At 33.4% G+C, this 23661-nt stretch overlaps 1 protein-coding gene across 1 annotated transcript; it reads left to right on the top strand.

The window, feature by feature from the left end:
• Positions 1-1260: 1260 nt before the first annotated feature.
• On the top strand, positions 1261-23093 carry LOC149781634 (signal peptidase complex subunit 1-like). The gene is made up of 4 exons (XM_089935697.1): positions 1261-1396; positions 7698-7757; positions 11107-11193; positions 21544-23093. Exons 1-4 carry the CDS (start codon positions 1343-1345, stop codon positions 21682-21684), a joined length of 342 nt encoding a protein of 113 aa, XP_089791823.1. The 5' UTR covers positions 1261-1342; the 3' UTR covers positions 21685-23093.
• The last annotated feature ends 568 nt before the right edge of the window (positions 23094-23661 follow it).

Below are 23661 nucleotides of genomic sequence, written 5' to 3'. Positions count from 1 at the left end.
ATTGTTCAGGGGATATGGATATGATTAAGTTCAAAAACTTCTTTTCACGTGCGCAAGCTACCCCACACGGATTTATCACAATACATTTACATGATCGTCGGTCGAGATATTGTGTAGGTCATGATTAAATGTTCGGTTAAGAGACAGCAGCAAGGAAGGTGATGACAAAAATTGAGTGTCCGGGTGGGCAAATGAACACGCATCAAAATTTGAAAACACAAACGGCAAAAATAAAGTAACAAAATGAGTTAACCGAATTAGAGAAATCTCCGTCGGTTAGAGGCTTCGGTTTGGTGTTATTGATATTGTGTTTTCATTTTTTCGTATGAAGCTTTTTACCCGCAAATGGCTCCTTCTAAAATGGTATGTTCATCCTCCTGCTTCTTTATATTATATTATATTATATTATATTATATTATATTATATTATATTATATTATATTATATTACATTATATTATATTATATTATATTATATTATATTATATTATATTATATTATATTATATCATATTAAGTTATATTATGTTGTGTTGTGTTGTGCTGTGCTGTGCTGTGCTGTACTGTACCGTACTGTACCATACCATACCATACCGTATTATATTATGCTATATTATATTATATTATATTATATTATATTATATTATATTATATTATATTATATTATATTATATTATATCATATTAAGTTATATTATGTTGTGCTGTGTTGTGCTGTGCTGTGCTGTGCTGTGCTGTGCTGTACTGTACTGTACTGTACCATACCATACCATACCGTATTATATTATGCTATATTATATTATATTATATTATATTATATTATATTATATCATATCATATCATATCATATTATATTATATTATATTATATTATATTATATTATATTATATTATATTATATTATATTAAGTTATATTGTGTTGTGTTGTGTTGTGCTGTGCTGTGCTGTGCTGTGCTGTTCTGTACTGTACTGTACTGTACTGTACCGTACCGTACCGTTCCGTACCGTACCATACCATACCATACCATACCATACCATATTATATTATATTATATCATGTTATATTATATTATATTATATTATACTATACTATAGGAATGAAAAGCTTGTTTAAAACCAGGGAAATCATAATTATGATAATAATTTGTCTATCATGTTTATTGTTATATTTATTTCTAATATTTTCAGTATGATCTTTTCAGAATGACGTTATATTTTGTTCTCGGCATCGGAGGTTTTCCCTGATATTTGATGTGCCACGTTCTTATTTGCTTTTCTGCTCAAAAGAGTGATATCCTGGAAAAGTGCAAGAAACGTGTACATTGTTGTATCTGCGAAGGGGAAAAATGAACATTTCGAAGTATTTGCCCGACTTTATAAAAAAAATTCCAACACATATGGTAAAGACAAACTTAGCACTTTAGTTATGATACACAAACTTTTGTGAAATCAGGAAGAATCTGTTTTAAATGGTAACCATATTTTACCTATCCGACAGCACAGGACTCGTTTGCTGTAGTTTCTATAGGCTTCAGAAAATTGTATTTGATTTCAAAAAATGTTTTCCTTCTTATTGTTAATTTGACATATTTCAGGAAGATGCTGTATGATGGAGAAACGTTACAGTGCCTCACGCGTGGAGTTTCATATGTTAATTTAACACTGGAAGTTGAACCTTCGAAACCAGTTCAAAGTTATACATTGTAAAGTCCTTGTATGCGGAAGCAGACTAGGTTTTTTTTGTTGTTGTAGTTAGGCTATACATGGCGGCCAGTATTAATCGTGGAGGAAGAACCAGGGAAAACTCCGGAAAGAACCACCGACCCACGAGAAGCTACTGGCAAGCTTTCTCACATACCCACATTGGCCGAATCCGAGACTCGAACCCACGCAGACAAAGGTGAGATGGCAGTGATCGGTAATGGAGAGCGCTTTAAACCACTCGGCCACTCGGGGCCCCGCAGACTAGGGTATCAGCATAGCTGCCAACCCTCACGAATTTGGTGTGAATTTCACGACTTTTTCAGCGATTCACGGATTCATGCCGCAAGCCAAAAATTCACGAATTCTTCAATCCTCAATAATTTAAAATCTTTAATAAAATAACCGATTTCTCTTTAAGCGCTAGTCGTGATATTCGCAGTTGCCGAAACGGTCTGGTACTGCTGGTCGCGATATTAGTAGATCTACAGCCGATTAGTACAGTTGGCCCGGTAGCAAGCGTTTTAACCTATTTTAATCTATATGTATAAGAGTAGTTTTACAAATGCTTTTGAGAGAAACTGGGGCCTAACCGGAATTTTGCTCCGCGCATGCGTCACCAACACTGATTTGAGTTACGGTTCAGCATCGCATGTACGATTTTGAAAATGTCTTCACCACTAAGAAAAAATAAGTGCATTACTCAAAATGTTAAGTTTAATTTGGAATATATAAAAAAATTGGCCGTGCATTCTGCCGTTAAACATTGATATTCATCATGCTTTTTGCACTCAGTGTGACATCGCAGAGATGATGTGAGGAAGCACGTCGGTTGCAAAAAACACGTAGAAGTTGGGAAAATTAAGAATTCACAGATTTCAGCTCTGGAACATTTTAAACAATTGGCAGAAGAAATGCAGGCTACCAACATTGAAGCATTATTTGTGAGTTTTCTTGTTGAACACAATCTACCTTTATCAGCTGAAGACCATGCTGAACATTTGTTCTGGCAAATGTTGCCGGACTCAAAAATCGATTCCAAATTTTCATGTGGAAGGACCAGAAGTGCTGCAGCTCCTGTGCATTCCTCACAGCAACAGTGCAAGCGAAAGTGTATTTTCTCTAGTGAGGAAAAATAAGACTTTATGGCCGCCATAGCTGCAGAAAATTTGTCAGTAATTTTAGTCACCAAGATCAACCAGCCGGCAAAAAGTCTTAACTGTTTAGAAAACAAATTTACGATCAAGCAGTTGAGGAAGTTCAAGTTTGCCACAGTATCATGTCTTGATAAATAAATGTTTCAGCACATATGTAGTGTTTTAGTTTTATATTGCGAACTTGATATAGTGTAGTATTGACGGTCAGAGTGGATGGAGTTATTGTCATGGTATTTTTCACGAATTCTTGTCCAAATTCACGATTTTTTATCCCTAGTTTCACTAATTGTGAGCCTGGAAGGTTGGCAGCTATGTATCAGTGTCAAAAGTTATACATAGTCGAGCTTGGTTTGTTCTTTAGATATTATTTCATATTTGTAGTACTGTCACAGGGCTCGAATTTAACACAAATTTCTTTGTAGCCAGAAGGACTAGTATTTTGAGAAATTTACTAGTCCTGTTCACAAAACAATGTCACACAGCTTTCATGTACGTTTACCAATTCAATTTTAAAGTTTGAACAACCTGCAACAAAACTGGATGTTTTCTGTGTTTCTTTTTGCAAATTGCATACACCACATAACGTTCCTTTCCTTGTCATAATTCAGCCATTCTCGGTCTTTTGTCCATTTCTTCTGAAATTTTCCATTATGCTTTTCCCTATCATAAGAATTATTCCTCATCATTCTCATTCAACTTTTGCTTTTATTTCTTGTGGCTGAACACATTCTATCAAGTGCCACATTTTGCCTGTCTTATAAGGAGGGAATTGTGCCTTGTTTTGAAATACGAGATGTTATAGCATAGCTGACACAAATTATTTAAAGCAAGAAAAGGAATGGCACAGTGTCCTTTATATAAGAAAGTCAGAGCAAGAAACCTGTTTCAAAACAAGTGTCTTTGCCCCCTCCCACAATTAAATGGCTTCTCCCTAACAAAGACTTAACTTAAGTGGATGTTCTGCATGATCAAAGCAGTGGCTATTGTAAACACTGTTATAAAATATTAGCATCAGAAGATAGTGTTAGTTTCAGCTTGGAAAAGGTGTGTTCCCATCAAACGAAGCCATGACACTTGGCGCGTTGTATTTAATAGCTCCAATTACAGTATCGTAAGTTTGGTAATTGTTCCTAATTAATCGAACCTCAATATATTGTTGAAATTAATAATAAGGCAGAACATTTTCAAATCTTAGATGCCCATGGTCAGAGATTTTAATTCCCAACAAATGTACAGCATTCTGCTTGGATATCTCCATGTGTAATCAATTATTTGTTCATTCTTGTAAGGGAAAAATATAAAAACTATTCTTATCATCATAGATAACGTAGTTGTATGGAAAGGATATGTCAATAATGTAATCGTAATAAATTGATCTAATTCTCAAAATTATTTTGATGGAAATGTAAAATATGTAGTTTCCTGTTTGTGACTGTTGGAGCTTTTGGTTAGCGATCACAAAAAATACGTGCAAACTAATTTCTTTGAATAGTTTTTGCCATATTCTTTTGTGTGGTATACCGCTTTGTAGTTCGTTACTGTGGTCAAGTGAGTAAAGTGTGATACCACATTCTTTTTTCATTTAATTCGTTATCATATTAATTAGGATCAATTACCGAACTTCTATTGTTAATGATGGGACCATAATTTGCGCTGTTAAGTGAAATGCACAAATTCGGATAGATTCTCGTTATAGAAACGTACCTTTCCGATGCAGAAATTGACTTCAACTTCTGATGCTAATATTTTATGACTGTGTTTACAATGGCCACTGCTTTGATTCTACAGAACATCTGCTAAGTCAAGTCTTTATTAGGGAATGGCGTAAACAAATGCTGACTATTGATAACCAAAACTTACTAGCCCAACAGGAAATCTGTCTGCCTCTGGCTAGCGGACTATCGCTAATTTCAGGCCCAGCTGTCATCCTTTTCCTAAAAGAAGAACTGTAGAACTTTTTTTGCTAAGTAACAAGCAGTTGAGTCAGTTGATGTTACCCAGCTTTTTTTTCAATATATGCCAGCCTTGTGACTGAAATCGGCACACCCTGTAACAGATTCATAACTTTTAAAAAAACTAGATATCTAAGTTTCTAACTTTAATAGCTCTGATCACCAGTTCAAGAGTTATAAATTCATTTGCTGTTTTTTATTGCCAGCCTATGGACTTATAAACACAGCTTAACAACTTGGTATTCTTGGATAGTGTTCTTAAGTATTGACTCGTAGTTTAACTTACTGCTTAATATTTCGGTACAAGAACATGCGCAGTTAAAACAAGGAATAGTGACATGAATTAAGTTTCTTTGATTTGCCCGGATTATGTATTTATTTCTGAGTAAATGAGTGCAAAGTGAATTCTAATGTACAGTCCGGGACGACTTACAGCAAAATTATCCTAGATAAGAAAATCCTGGGGATACATGTTTTCAATGTCTTTATAACTTACTTCCAGAAATGTTGGGATATCACAACGTTTATTTAGTTTTTAAGGTACTATGAAAATGTTTATACTTCTGAAATGTTCGCAAATTCCCTTTTGTTGACCAGAAAATGGCAGATTTCCAAATTCTGGAAATTTTGACTACATGTTATTGTTAGATGCAATTTTTAATTAGCTTCTGCCATAATATCTTAGGGTTTATATGTGAAAAAAATCCATAAATATGTAATACATGTACTGTAATGAAAAACCAGTAAACATTAAAAGTTAACAGTTTTCATTAAAAATACATATTTCATAATACTTTGAGTATAACTACATATAGCCCTATAGGGGTTCAGAAACTGAAACTGAAATTAGGAAATAAAGATATTTATTTGATCAAAATATCTCTGTCTGAACAAAGCAGACCAGCATTGATGGACTTAAAATCCTAATACAACATTATAGAACAGATTTTAAATCTGGCATAGTAGTCAGTAAAGCACTGATTCCAGAAAGTGAAACTTGAGCAGAGCTATTTTAATGAAAAATCTTATATTGGATCTGAAATATAAAAAAAAATAATGCCTGTGAGCTGTGAAAAGATGTAAATAACAACTATAAAGAACAGTTTCCAAACTTGTTCCAGCTATTTATATATATGCCCCTTCAGCAGGGCATGTCAGCACAGAACAATATTCATACACAAATAAGGAACAGATGAAGCTTACAAAAAATCAACAGATTAATGCTTTTACAACCAGAGGTGACATCACTCTGAGATCTTGATTTCAGCTGGAGACTAACAGTGCAGCTGGAAGAAAGATAGATGGATATTGATGTGTTATATAAATATTGACTCATGGCCATTTCCTTCTCCACTTCCATTTTGTTGTACTTGTCCCTTATTTTGGTGAGAAGTTGGAGCCCACCCCCCTTCCTCCTTTTAGATAAAATCAAGGCAGCATCTCAAGTGAAATCACTAGAATTGCACCTGAAGGAAAAAAGTATAGAAATTAAAGAGCAAAGGCTAACATCTGGGTACAGTTACAATTTTTTAAAATATTTCCTTTTAATATTTCAATACATTTATTACAAGGTCAGACTGGGTGTATATGATTGTAGATTCTTAACAGCCCTGTTTCACAATTCTGGGTTTTCCGAAATTGTGCAGTAGTTAGATTTATTAGTGATGTTTAGATAGATATTTCTCAGGTTTTTACCTTGGACACTGGAAAAGTGTTTGTGACCAGTTTGGAGTTATATTTAAATTTTTATTCAGATTTTTGGGTTTCTAGAAGATAATTTTTTTTCCTGGAAATATTTGAGTGCTCATACAGAATTCTTGGACAAAGACATTTCTCTAAATTTTATTTGGAAATTCAAACACTGGAATATTATTGTTTGTGAATCAACAAAGAACTGTAGACACAACAGCACAATACTAACTACAGTATACGTCATTGTCTAAAATTTAATTTGTTGATTATTTTTGGATTTGATTCTTAAAACCATAAGTTCTTATTTCTTTATTTTTACAGTGTTTTTCCAGGGAAATAAATTATTTGTTAAATTTTTAAAAGCTTGGTGTTTTCACTCCATCTTTTGTTACTGTTTATTAGAGCCTAAACACGTAACATAACAGTTCCTGATCTGAATGTACCCTGCTCATGCTGGTTACCAGTATTACAGTGGTAACTATGGAGATTCGTGAATTCCCACCTAGCAGTTTGGAAGGAGAAGTAACAAACAGACATGGGGCAGTACTATATGCCTCACTAAAATATGGAGATAAATAGCAATTTAAGCCTGAACCTGGTCACTAAATTGTTGCAGAGTTTATTTGGAGCATTCCATAAATACATGTTTCCTTCCTACCTGCTGACTGACCCTTTAGTTTTTATTTTTGCTTAGACCCCTTATTATCCTATTTGAAGCCAAAATGTCTGAAGCTTGAAGGTCGAGAACTTTGTCATAAGTATAATGAGAGCTTATTGTCTTACATTTGCATGAAGAAAAAAAATAATTGAGTGAGATATAACATTTTACAAGATAAATTAAAAGTTAACTTAAGGCTTCACTTACTCTGTAAGAATTATCTAAGCAAAAGAAATACATGTGCTCATAATACTTATCAATTACAATCACTAACATTTACTATAAGCGAGGTTAGTACTACTATAGTATTATCTGATATGGAATGTGAACTAAAGGTCTGCCAGATTGCCCAACATAAATTGTACCAGATAAATACAGTGACTAGATTGCTACATTACTTTTCAGATTGAAAATTCTTCAAGACCAAAGTCTCTGACAAATGAAAACTACCAGTGAACTTGTGTTATCAAATCCATTTGTTAGGAAGGCTATTGATTAAAGTATAAAAAAAATAACTTCTTTGTTGTTTTTTCTTCTTCAGGATTTTGAAGGACAGAAAAGAGCAGAGAGGTATTTCCAGATTATTATCATCTTGTTTGCAGTAAGTATAACATACTGATATATTGAAGACCCATAATAATCCACACCTAAACACAGGGAAACCTTATATTACATCTAAAGGGGCCCCGAGTGGCCGAGTGGTCTAAAGCGCTCTCCGTTACGGATCACTGCCATCTTACCTCTGTCTGCGTGAGTTCGAGTCTCGGATTCGGCTAATGTGGATATGTGAGAAAGCTTGCCGGTAGCTTCTCGTGGGTCGGTGGTTCTTTCCGGGTTTTTCCGGGTTCTTCCTCCACCATTAATACTGGCTGCCATGTATAGCCTATCATGTGCTGAAAAATGGCGTTAAACCCTACAACAACAACATTACATCTAAAAGTCAAATGTTTTATTAATAGTTTGCACAAATTTAGTGACATGGATTCTGTCTTTGCACATTTTTATGTTAGCTCACTTGGCCATAAGCCATGTGTGCTTATGGTAAGGTACTTTATTCATTATGTGTTGTGTTATCCATTCACAATTGGTGTTTACAACTGTATCACAAAAACCGCTTAACCAATTTGTTCTTGATTTTACAAGGAGAGTTTGGACATGAAGGACTTTCAGATCTTTAATGATCCTTCATCCAGTATGGCTGCCTTTGCTAAAAAAAAATTAAAATCTTTCATAAAAACTGATCAACAGAATTTGACTAAAACATGAAAACGTGACAGCATCCATGATGTTGCTGATCTGCCATCAAATATGGCCACTGTAACTAAAGGTAGAAAAATCTTGAAACAACCTCATCTAGAAAAGTTTTAAACTTAATTTTATTAGATATGACAGAAAGCATCCTGGCTTCGGTTATCTACAAATAATGCCGATTAAAATGTGGACATCGTTACACAAAGTCCAGAAACCAATAAATGACTTATGATAAATTACTCTTGGATCAAATTTGACAAAGTATCCTTGCTTGTGAACCTTTAAACTCTTACAAATGGTTGTTTGCCATTTCCTAAAAAAATAGAAGAAAAAGAACCCAACTTCTTAGAAACTGCTGAGCTGAATTTTACCAAATCTGTCGGACAGTATTCTGGCATGAAGGGCATTTAAGTTGTACAGGTCATGCTAACTTGTTATCAAGCATGGCAGCTGTTATAAAAATAGAAAGCTTCTTTCCAGACTAAATTGTATAATGCCTTTCAACATACAGTATATGCAGATATATGCAAGTGTTGTTACTCCACTGGGGCTGTTATTAAAAATAGGTAAAAGAAAAATTGCATGACTTTGAGAAAATGTTTCCAGGCATAGACACCTTTCAGAATTGGACAGAATGATTTTCCATCAAACATGGATGAAGATCTAAAAACTAATAAAGCGTTAAATTAGTTGTTTCATAGCATATGCAGTCAACAGCTTTTTAAAGAACTATATACAGAAAGCTTTCCAATGACCCTGATGTCTTTGCCAAATGGTTTTGCATTTAGTTATTAGGCAGATGTCACCCAGGTAATCTCCAGCCCACTTAGGCTTCTTCTTTTCTATAGATTTTAACTAACTTTAAGCACTGGCTTGACACGTGGCTCATATTTTTCAGCCTCTCAGATATTTATCCATTTGTTGGAAAGGAAAGAAACCTGATGACATAAACACAGTTAAATAGCAAATTCTTGATGTTTCAAATGCTGCAAGTTTGCTTGTTGCAGCTGTGTAAGGACTTTTCCCAAATTCTGTCGGTGTTCTAATCTAAGATCTGGATTGGGTAATGGATAGTGATTATAAGCACCATTTCTTAAGCATATGACAAAAAAATGTATTTACATTTTATTTTTACATGATGGTATTTACATTTTATTTTTAGATGATGGTATTTACATTTTATTTTTACATGATGGACTGCTCCGGTGGTCTAGTTAGAGCATCCACCTCGGATGCAGGAGGTCTCGGGTTTTGAACCCCAGCTGAGTCATACCAAAGACTCATAAAAATGGTACTAAAAGCTGTCTCGCTAGATTCTCAGAATTTAATAGGTTAGCGTTAGGACTGGTCGGCCTGGTGTCAGGATAATGCGACTGGGTGGGACATCAGTACTAGACATCACTATAAACTGTTACACTGCAGACATCTTAGGGGCCCCGAGTGGCTGAGTGGTCTAAAGCGCTCTCCATTACGGATTGCTGCCATCTCACCTCTGTCTGCGTGGGTTTGAGTCCAAGGCTCGGCTAGCGTGGGTACGTGGGAAAGCCTGCTAGTAGCTTCTCATGGGTCGGTGGTTCTTCCCTGGGTTTTTCAGGGTTCTTCATCCACCATTAATACTGGCCGCCATGTATAGCCTATCGTGTGCTGAAAAATGGCGTTAAACACTACAACAACAACAACAGCAGACATCTTAGCGATATGACTGAAAAATTGTTAAAGTTATGTTAAAATCCAAATCGACACACATTTACATGATGGTAGTTTCTTTTTATGACAGTTATACATACAATGGTGGACAAATCCATTTCCCAGGAATTCAAGTAAACAAACAATATGAATTTGAAAAACATATTACTAGTTTTTAAATAGTACAAACAATTGATCCCAAAATTGTCCCTCCGGGTACCTATGGGAGTGAACCTGAATTACCTCCATTTAATTTCATAATTGGGTATTGGGTGATTGCTTTCGGTAAGATGCCACGCTGATACAGTTGTATGTGTAAAATTCATGAAAGATACATTTATTGAAGAATGTCTCTGCATATGACTTTGAAGCTGTGTGAATGAGGAGTTTTTTCAACAGCACAGTATGCCATTTGTTTTAGAGGAATTGTATGAACAATAATGTCACTTGTTTGTGGGATACAATTTTCATGTATTTATCATTGCATCATATCATGAATTTCGTTTAGACCCAAATATTAATATCTTTCTGTGGAAATAATATGAATTCTTCCACAAGAAGTTAAATTTTGATGAAAATGTACATACATGTACTTGAAAGTTCGTGAATTCATGGTTATTCTTGAACAAGCAAAGTCTTTTACAAGAAAAAATGTTCTGAAATTTGAGTATCACAAAATATTATTCAAAGTTGTAGATTTTTAAGGGTTCACAATATTATTAGATTGCTTTGCAAGAGAATTCCAAATATATGAATTTCATTAACCCACATAATTTATCAGTTGGAGTGTTCATCAAATTTGATCATTTACACCCTTTCAGTGTTCTTTATTTACATGTGCATGTATGTTTCATTAATTTTAAGACTGAAGATTTGATTGTGTGAAAAAGGCAAAGAAATTAGTACAATTTTCTCCAGAAGTGAAGAAAAAAAGATTGATAAAATGAAGACTTTGCTCTTAAGGATTGAAGTCTGCAACATATTTCTCAAACATATGTTTACTCCTTTTACAGGTTGTGGGTTTCATATGGGGATATATTTGCCAACAGTTCTCACAAACCATGTATATTCTTATAGCTGGATTCACTGTCTCCTGTTTGGTAAGAGCAATTGAATTATAGTATCATTGTATTCTGTACATTATTATTGCATTCTTAAATAAAAACCTTATTGCTTTCTAAACATACTTATTGCATTCTAAAAATAGTTGTTGCATTTAAAACGTAGCTACTGCATTCTAAATATTGTTATTGCATTCTACAATTAGAAGAATAAGAAATTGTCTTTGGACTAAAGTTTAAAATGTAGATTTTGAGTGTCAGAACTTACTCTGGGATTGAATCCAGTCCAATGTTTTAAAGTTTCACAGAATTTTACAAATGCATCTAGTCCAGCAGTTTTATATGGATTGCTATGAAACTGAGTAAATAATATCGTCATCACTAGAACATGTGCAAACTGAAAATGTTTTTTATAAGAGTTATTGCCCCTTGTCTGCTTATGTTAAAACGCAGTATATGACAAATTCATATGAACAAAAACAGTATTGAGGGGATCATCATAAAACTCTGTTATGGTGAAGATGTGCATAGCTGCAAATCAGTTTTTGCGAGAATTATTTTTTTTTATTTAGAGCCTGATATGGTGTCAGATATAATCTTGTGAAACAACTAGCCTCTTAGCTTTTTTATGCTTGTTTTGTATATGCTGTATTTAGTATCTGAAGATGCACATATTGGCAAATTACTGTTCTTTTATTTTAATTTGTAACTGTATTTAGTGTATGATAGAATCTTGTAAATGCAGCTTGTTCCGCCATTTTTGATTGATCACTAATTTTTTTTAAAGTTATTGATCTTGTTGACTTGGACATAGATGTAGTGTATGACATAATATTGTGAATTCATCTGGTCTCAGATTTTATTTGATCACCAGTAAACTTTGCTCATGTTATTGCTGTCATCTGTGGAATGACATTGTCATCATCAGAAGATGTGCACATTGACCAGTCATTGTACCTGTAGAATGTTGTGTTGTTTGCAGTTGGGTCAGACCTGTACATTGGGTAATATTAGTAACAGACTGTATGTTTTCGTCCCTGAATTGGAAAAATCACATGAGGTTTTCATTTAATTTTGAATTTGCCATATAAATGCTAATAATTAAGAACCATGTTTTACAGAGTAATGGATACCAGAAATCAGGCAAAGGGCACTGTTTGAACTTAGTTTGCATTGAAACATAACGACAATGGTGAACACAGTCAGTCATTATCAGCACGGTGTAGAAGCTTTGACAGAATAATGGAGGTGTTCTAAAGTTATTTTATCTTGGTCAGATAGGTATATGATTTGGCTTCCAACATGTGCTTTAAAAAAAAGATAAATACAAAACCTTGAGAACAGAAGTGCTCAGTTAAAGAGAAGGTAACAGTTTTATTATTAAGTATAACATATTTTCAGCATATTCTTTTGTTACGTGTTTATGCTCTAATAATCCATGACAAAGAGTGAAAACAACACACTTTGAAATATTTAACAAATAATTTATTTCCCTGGGGAAAAAACAATGTAAAAATGAAAAACATAAGAACTTACGGTTTTAAGGATCAGATTAAAAAATAGTCCATGAAGAAAAAATCCAAAAATGGAAGGTGATATCGTATACTGTTGTCAGTATGGTACTGTAGTGTCTACAGTTCTTTTCCGATTCACAAACAAAATTCTGGTGTTTGAATTTCCGAATAAAATTTTAAAAAATGTCTTTGTCCAAGAATTCTGTACAAGCACTCAAATATTTCCATGAAAAAGAATTAATCTTTTAGAATCCAAACAATTTGAATAAAAATTAAAATGTAACTCCAAACTGGTCACAAAGAAACACTTTCCATTGTAACCGTAAAAGCCCAAACTAACTAATTTCTCAATAAACATCACTATTAAATCTAACTACTGCACAATTTCAGAAAACCAAGAATTACAAAATAGAGGCTGTTTACACAGAGGTCTCGCTAGGATTTTTAAACTAGGTGTCCAGGACTCCTATTTTATTTAAAATAGGAGTCCCACCAACAAAAGTTGCAGTCCCTTCATTCCTACAGAATCAATACAGACGTGAGTGCATCTTTTTTTAGATGGAGAGGGTTTCGTAATGTAATCACTCACTATAATTTAACTTCATTACAACAGTCCATTGACAGGATCGCAAAGTTATGGTTTATTTATTTGCATACGTACTTGTAGTAATTTTAGGCAAATAAATATTATCTGATTTGCTGGGGGGGGGGGGGTCCCTGTATTTTCGCAAATACGTGTCAAGTCTGAAAACAGCTTAGACCTTAAAGCGCATGTCGCGAATTCCACAACATAGCATTGTCCCATACGTTTATGACCTATATAATTTGCATTTTAAAGTTAAATAGTTAATAAAATAATACCTAGGCTTTGGTTTCAGTGATTTGTATATTTTTTCTGAATATATGTGCCAGATGATTTAAGAAAACAGACAATCTAATAAACTGGTACATCCCAGACTTAGCGAAGTCTGCCATTATTTCCCGTCAAGCCTACTGGTTCACTTACAGTTTCAAACTAATTTTATGATGAAATAATAGTGTATAAGAGGCAGTTAATATATATCCAGATCACCGATTCTGATCTTAAAACACAAGTTTGTATGTTTTGTCATCAAATGATAGCATGCTGGAAATTGATAGTTTCTACCTTACTTGGAAAAGGGATAATGGTCAATCAGCTATCAACACATAATGCTTGTGAATGGACAAGAGTTTGTTTATCAACATAATTGATATCAAAACTAGGCCTAGCTTCTGATGCCTTGATGAATACATTTTGCTACAACACTAAAACTAACCGGGCTAAAGCAAGGGGCATTTAAAAAAATATGGTATGGTCAGTCAATGTACATGTACCTCTTAAATAATCAGAGGGCGAAGTCGTTTTCACTTTTCTAACAGAAGAAGGCAAAGTTTACATTTTTAGGTGATTTGTCACCCACTTACAAAGGCATTTTGTTTAAGTCTCAGCAAGCCTTGATTCTGAGGTCATGTGCATTGCTTATTCTGCTACATTTGGAAATGAACACAGAAACGAAAACTAAGGTTGTTTACTTGATGTACTTTAATAAATGACCACATGTACATCTCCGGGTCTTTCTGCCTCTGAATTCAATCACTGTAAATATCTACATTTTCCCACACGGCCGCCAGTCAGAGCCTTTGAACTTAACCCCCAGCTATTGCATCATGTTCTTTTTTATGTACTCTTATAAAATGGCAACATGTATGTATCAATGGGTCATTACATAACTGAATTCTTTCATTGTAAATATCAGCACAGCTAATTGATCAACACATTTCCCACAAAGCAGGTAGCTGAAGCAGGTCTGGTAAGTCTTTGAATTTTGACACACACCTATTACATGTGTACGGAGGACTCCCGCCTCAGTGATTTTCTGCGTCCCAGATCAAAAATTGTCGTCCAAATAATGCATAATTAAGCAATTCCGAGATCTCTGTTACAGTCTAAAGTCACATACTCCCAGTATGACTTTGATCAAAACCAATCATTTTAATCCAGGAATAAAATAAAAATAGAATGTCAAGGTCAGGAACTAAGTCAAAAATAGAAACAGTGTTTCTGTTATTAGGTGTTTATGAAAAAAGCCAGGTCAAATGAATTTCTGAAGAAAAAAAGCCAAATCAAGTAAACAAGATTGCATTACTTGGACATGATGAAATTAAAAATAAAAAGATTTCAAAACAAACTTACAAACAATTAAATTAAATTGTGATACCATAATTGTATAACCACCATATATTAATTTTTACAGTAAATTTTTGTGCATTGTATGTTCTAGGGCACATCATTAGTTTTTTTCAAAACATAAGTTATGGAACACCTTTCACATCATTTGAAAATTACCTGTCAGAATATGTACTCAAACTTAAATTTTATTTTCAAAATAACATTAAATAATATTACACTGTGTACTTGATAAAGGTGTTAACGAGTATGTGGGTACTTGGGTGCCCACCTGTTTATAATTACCCAGGTAAGAAAATTAGCAACAGGGTACCTGTTTAGTTCATATTTTTAAAAAAAATAGTAATTTTTATAAATGTTTCAGAGTTCATATCAAAGATTATATTTGGCAATGTCAGGATGAGTGACACAAAATAATGAGTACAGTTTGAGACTCTTGTCATGTGACATTGATGCCTCGTATACCTGTCTACTGATCTTCATATTGTCAATGTTTGCGACCACATGGCTATGTACTTGAACAGTTTCCTTTTTTTCTATTTATAGTAGCTACATGACCTGTTTTGAAGGAAACACAGGTTTCTTGAATTTTTAAACCATATGTCACAGATTAATTATAGCTTTCTGCACAGTTATGTTGTTGTTGTTGTTGTTGTTGTGGGGTTTAACGCCATTTTTCAGCACGATAGGCTATACATGGCGGCCAGTATTAATGGTGGAGGAAGAACTCGGAAAACCCCGGAAAGAACCACCGACCCACGAGAAGCTACTGGCAAGCTTTCTCACATGCCCACATTGGCTGAGTCTTTGACTCGAACCGCCGCAGACAGAGGTGAGATGGCAGTGATCCGTAACGAAGAGCGCTTTAGACCACTCGGCCACTCGGGGCCCCGCACAGTTATGTAGCAGACCAGCTTATTTTGAAATATGGCATCAAATATCAAGTGAAACAGGCTTTATTGATGTGTCTCATGGATGCCATATGACTGAAAAATGTTAGAAGAGATGGATTTTGTTAAGCTGAAGAAAATGTTGCATCAGGAAAAGGATAAATCAATAGCACTTTAAAAGTTTTGAAAGGAATTCAGCGGTGATATAATGCAGCATCCAGAAAAAATTTGTAGACTTGACTGTACAACCTTTCAGCAAAAACTAAACATGTGATCCAGACTGATTAAAGTGAATAGTGTATATAAATAAATGTATCATTTTGCTTTGCATTTGTATTATCGGACTAATCCACATGGATTTAGCCAATTTGTGACAAGAATTTTAACTAACTGCAGATCCATGTAAGTAGCAGAAATAAATTTCAATAAATATGTATTTCATACAGTTTTCTGTAATTATCACATGTGATGTATATATATATATATATATATATATATATATATATATATCACTCTTTTTGCTCAGCTTGTGGTGTTTTGCCACTGATATTAGTAATAATTATTCTTATGCTTCTCAAGGGGCTGGCTTGTATGAACTTACCATGAAGCAGTATAATTTCCCTTTGATCACATACCTGGATAACCAGTCATTAGGATTGTCTGGTACCTGGTTAAATTTTTCTAACTTTTGACATCTATAGTACTTGAGATAAAATTATTTAATCCACTGCAGCATCAACTCATCAGGTGCACTGCACACATACTACCCATCCTATTGGTACATGAATATATTTTACACACATACTATCCATCTTATGGGTACATGAATATATTTTACCCACATACTACCCATCCTATTGGTACATGAATATATTTTACCCACATACTACCCATCCTATTGGTACATGAATATATTTTACCCACATACTACCCATCCTGTTGGTACATGAATGTATTTTACACACATACTACCCATCCTATTGGTACATGAATGTATTTTACACACATACTACCCATCCTATTGGTACATGAATATATTTTACACACATACTACCCATCCTGTTGGTACATGAATGTATTTTACACACATACTACCCATCCTGTTGGTACATGAATGTATTTTACACACATACTACCCATCCTATTGGTACATGAATATATTTTACACACATACTATCCATCTTATTGGTACATGAATATATTTTACACACATACTACCCATCCTATTGGTACATGAATATATTTTACACACATACTACCCATCCTATTGGTACATGAATATATTTTACACACATACTACCCATCCTGTTGGTACATGAATGTATTTTACACACATACTACCCATCCTGTTGGTACATGAATGTATTTTACACACATACTACCCATCCTATTGGTACATGAATGTATTTTACACACATACTACCCATCCTATTGGTACATGAATGTATTTTACACACATACTACCCATCCTATTGGTACATGAATATATTTTACACACATACTACCCATCCTATTGGTACATGAATATATTTTACCCACATACTATCCATCCTATTGGTACATGAATGTATTTTACACACATAATACCCATCCTATTGGTACATGAATATATTTTACACACATACTACCCATCCTATTGGTACATGAATATATTTTACACACATACCCATCCTGTTGGTACATGAATATATTTTACACACATACTATCCATCTTATGGGTACATGAATATATTTTACACACATACTACCCATCCTATTGGTACATGAATATATTTTACACACGTACTACCCATCCTATTGGTACATGAATATATTTTACACACATACTATCCATCTTATGGGTACCTGAATATATTTTACACACATACTACCCATCCTATTGGTATATGAATATATTTTACACACATACTACCCATCCTTTTGGTAATTGAATATATTTTACACACATACTACCCATCCTGTTGGTACATGAATATATTTTACACACATACTATCCATCTTATGGGTACATGAATATATTTTACAAATATATTTTACCCACATACTACCCATCCCATTGGTACATGAATATATTTTACACACATACTACCCATCCTATTGGTACATGAATATATTTTACACACATACTACCCATCCTATTGGTACATGAATATATTTTACACACATACTACCCATCCTATTGGTACATGAATATATTTTACCCACATACTACCCATCCTGTTGGTACATGAATGTATTTTACACACATAATACCCATCCTATTGGTACATGAATATATTTTACACACATACTACCCATCCTATTGGTACATGAATATATTTTACACACATACTACCCATCCTATTGGTACATGAATATATTTTACACACATACTACCCATCCTATTGGTACATGAATATATTTTACCCACATACTACCCATCCTATTGGTACATGAATATATTTTACACACATACTACCCATCCTATTGGTACATGAATATATTTTACCCACATACTACCCATCCTGTTGGTACATGAATGTATTTTACACACATAATACCCATCCTATTGGTACATGAATATATTTTACACACATACTACCCATCCTATTGGTACATGAATATATTTTACACACATACTACCCATCCTATTGGTACATGAATATATTTTACACACATACTACCCATCCTTTTGGTAATTGAATATATTTTACACACATACTACCCATCCTATTGGTACATGAATATATTTTACCCACATACTACCCATCCTGTTGGTACATGAATGTATTTTACACACATAATACCCATCCTATTGGTACATGAATATATTTTACACACATACTACCCATCCTATTGGTACATGAATATATTTTACACACATACTATCCATCTTATGGGTACATGAATATATTTTACACACATACTACCCATCCTATTGGTACATGAATATATTTTACACACGTACTACCCATCCTATTGGTACATGAATATATTTTACACACATACTATCCATCTTATGGGTACATGAATATATTTTACACACATACTACCCATCCTATTGGTATATGAATATATTTTACACACATACTACCCATCCTTTTGGTAATTGAATATATTTTACACACATACTACCCATCCTGTTGGTACATGAATATATTTTACACACATACTATCCATCTTATGGGTACATGAATATATTTTACAAATATATTTTACCCACATACTACCCATCCCATTGGTACATGAATATATTTTACACACATACTACCCATCCTATTGGTACATGAATATATTTTACACACATACTATCCATCTTACGGGTACATGAATATATTTTACAAATATATTTTACCCACATACTACCCATCCTATTGGTACATGAATGTATTTTACCCACATACTACCCATCCTATTGGTACATGAATGTATTTTACACACATACTACCCATCCTATTGGTACATGAATATATTTTACACACATACTATCCATCTTATGGGTACATGAATATATTTTACACACATACTACCCATCCTATTGGTACATGAATGTATTTTACACACATACTACCCATCCTATTGGTACATGAATATATTTTACACACATACTACCCATCTTATGGGTACATGAATATATTTTACAAATATATTTTACCCACATACTACCCATCCCATTGGTACATGAATATATTTTACACACATACTACCCATCCTATTGGTACATGAATATATTTTACACACATGCTACCCATCCTATTGGTACATGAATATATTTTACACACATACTACCCATCCCATTGGTACATGAATATATTTTACACACATACTACCCATCCCATTGGTACATGAATATATTTTACACACATACTACCCATCCTATTGGTACATGAATATATTTTACCCACATACTACCCATCCTGTTGGTACATGAATGTATTTTACCCACATACTACCCATCCTATTGGTACATGAATATATTTTACACACATACTACCCATCCTATTGGTACATGAATATATTTTACACACATACTACCCATCCTATTGGTACATGAATATATTTTACCCACATACTACCCATCCCATTGGTACATGAATATATTTTACACACATACTACCCATCCTATTGGTACATGAATATATTTTACACACATACTACCCATCCTATTGGTACATGAATATATTTTACACACATACTACCCATCCTATTGGTACATGAATATATTTTACACACATACTACCCATCCCATTGGTACATGAATATATTTTACACACATACTACCCATCCTATTGGTACATGAATATATTTTACCCACATACTACCCATCCTGTTGGTACATGAATGTATTTTACACACATACTACCCATCCTATTGGTACATGAATATATTTTACACACATACTACCCATCCTATTGGTACATGAATGTATTTTACACACATACTACCCATCCTATTGGTACATGAATATATTTTACACACATACTATCCATCTTATGGGTACATGAATATATTTTACACACATACTACCCATCCTATTGGTACATGAATATATTTTACACACATACTACCCATCCTTTTGGTAATTGAATATATTTTACACACATACTATCCATCTTATGGGTACATGAATATATTTTACAAATATATTTTACCCACATACTACCCATCCCATTGGTACATGAATATATTTTACACACATACTACCCATCCTATTGGTACATGAATATATTTTACACACATACTACCCATCCTATTGGTACATGAATATATTTTACACACATACTACCCATCCTATTGGTACATGAATATATTTTACCCACATACTACCCATCCTGTTGGTACATGAATGTATTTTACACACATACTACCCATCCTATTGGTACATGAATATATTTTACACACATACTACCCATCCTATTGGTACATGAATATATTTTACACACATACTATCCATCTTATGGGTACATGAATATATTTTACAAATATATTTTACCCACATACTACCCATCCCATTGGTACATGAATATATTTTACAGACATACTATCCATCTTATGGGTACATGAATATATTTTACAAATATATTTTACCCACGTACTACCCATCCCATTGGTACATGAATATATTTTACACACATACTATCCATCTTATGGGTACATGAATATATTTTACAAATATATTTTACCCACATACTACCCATCCCATTGGTACATGAATATATTTTACACATACTACCCATCCCATTGGTACATGAATATATTTTACACATACTACCCATCCCATTGGTACATGAATATATTTTACACATACTACCCATCCTATTGGTACATGAATGCATTTTACTTCCCTCAAGCTGTGAACAATTATTATTGGATGCAGCATAATTCCTGCTGCAGAAACTGAAAGCACTGAAGTTAGATTTTTTTATCTGTACTCTTCAGAGTTCTTAAAATTCCCATCTTATTGACAGTCTTCCCTTTGCCTGCTTTGGGAATTCTCCACTTAGGGGATGCATTGTCTCTCCTAATATGGTTGCAGTGAATAAATCATATTAAATTTAATCTTTTTGTACCAAATACATTTAAGTTTTAAGGAGACAATAGACATATCATGTGGTTTTGCAATGTTTTTCTTCCACATGGCATGCATACCGAAGATTTGCAGATGTGTACATAGTAAGGGATATTTTTTAAATAAATTTTCCAGTTATTAAGGCATTTATGCATATTACATCCAGTACAGTACATCAGGTTATCAATCTGACATTGCAAATAAATCTGTTTGTTTTTTCCTTTACAGCTGACTCTGCCTCCCTGGCCAATGTATAGGAGAAAACCACTGAACTGGCAAAAAGCTAGAGCTGAGGTAGAAGACGTGGGTTCCAGTGGATCAGCAAGCTCACCACCATCCAGTACTCAAAAATCAAAGAAGAAGAAATAGATAATCACACTAAAGTATTCTTAAGATTATCTGATACCAGATCTTTTCTGCAAAAATTTATTTTTATGTTACATTTCATTTTCTGTTCTTAAAGTAATAACTTAAAGATGCTTAAATTAGTTCGAAAAAGCAGCATTTGATGTTCTCAAGACAGATTACATTGGAAATCGAACACCATTTATTCTGTGTTACAGACGGGTTCTTTATTTCTCATTCACTTCATGGTAAGATTTGAAACTTGGTTCCATTAAAAATAATATGTGCAGTATAAGACGGAGAAGAATGACACTGAAAATGGTGAACATTTGCCATTGGAATATCTTGTAGAGACTGTTGAATAATGATTTAGTAGCACTAATTGCCTACACGTTTTACTTTGCAAACACGATAGTAATAGTAATCTGTTCGATGGATCATGTCTTTATTCGTTACTCATATCATTACCATATGAATAAAATTATTGCGGAAATTTCATGCATTAGTTAATCTCAAGCATACTATATTCTAGTCTTAACTTTTTGATTGACCATCAGCAGCTGAATACTTCTGATTATGTTAAGGTTCAATATAGGATTTAACATCATTTATCATAATTGTTCTCTATGTTCCTAAGTTTATTCATTCACTTCCACAGCATAGCTTGATCTAATTATAGAATTGCTCTATTTTCTATTTTACAAGAGTTAGAACTTCTCTTGGTGGTAAAATTCAGACTTAAAATTTCAAACTCTTCATTTGAAGAGTTTGTAAAGGTGGATAAGTAATGTAAACCGTATATATATATATATATATATATATATATATATATATATATATATATATTTATATGGTTTAATGGAATTCCAGCACAATACTATGTGAAGAGTTTGTAAAGGTGGATGAGTAATATATGTATGTGAGTGTGTGAGTATATATATATATATATATATATATATGGTTTAATAGAATTCCAGCACAATGCTGCTGCTGCTTAAAGTTAAATTATAAATAGGTAAAGGTAAAAAATTGCACAACAATCTGCATGAAGAAATGGTCATAAAATAAACATAAACATAGCACTACAAGATCACAAGTAATGATGTAAAAATATAGTGCAACATGTATTACCTAATATATGTTTAAAAAAAGCCAAATTGAAATTCTTTTATTGAGTTGACATCAAAATACTTCTGTTTCTACATGTTAATGAACCTTTATGGACTTTTAACCTTTCCTTTTTTAGAAAGACCTTCTTCACACACTTAAATGAAAGGTTTTCAAGGTAGATAAATGAAATCTAATACTTTTTTATATTTATATGTACATGACCTGATTAAATTTTCTTGCAGTCGTAGCAATATTTCAGTTTTTCTGATGTTTTGCTGTTCATGTTACAGGTCTAACTAATAAATAAAACAGAGTTTACTTGGTTCTGTTTCTCAATCTTTTTATTCAAGAATTTAGATTTTTGCTTTCTGCTGAATCAAATTGACCTTACATTTGGTGCATCTTAAATTTTCTAGATTCTTTATTAGTTCCTATCCATTGCAGAATTTCCTAGCTTAGACCTCATATCAGATTAAAGTGTATGTCGACATGTAGGAACATTTACTCAAATACAATTTTAATTGTCATTATGAATTTATGACTAATATATTTTAATCAAAGTCATTTCCAGCCTGATTGTTGAATAATCCGTGCTGTAAATGTCATTAAAAAAGCCAAAAATTATTTATTGCTGTGAATGTTTCCAATGGTGGCCAGGTGCTAAACTGTGTCTGAAATGATAATATCTGGTCTGTCATAACAAATAACAGGTTAGTACACATTTTTGTCCGACAAGTACAGCTTTAATTGTGATATCACATTACATAACATTCAATCAGGTTTGCTACCTGCAGATCCTGTAACAACTTATGAAAGGGAGCTAACTTGTCAGAGTTGCTTCCATTTGTCTGTCTAATATATAGACAAAATGATGTTTTTCATCTTTCTTGG

This window comes from Sinohyriopsis cumingii, chromosome 15 (genome assembly GCF_028554795.1).
Source record: "Sinohyriopsis cumingii isolate HCF-2022 chromosome 15, ASM2855479v2, whole genome shotgun sequence".
Taxonomy (NCBI): Eukaryota; Metazoa; Mollusca; class Bivalvia; order Unionida; family Unionidae; genus Sinohyriopsis; species Sinohyriopsis cumingii.
Note: the sequence above shows the minus strand (reverse complement) of the source record. Positions and strands in the feature narration are given on the sequence as shown.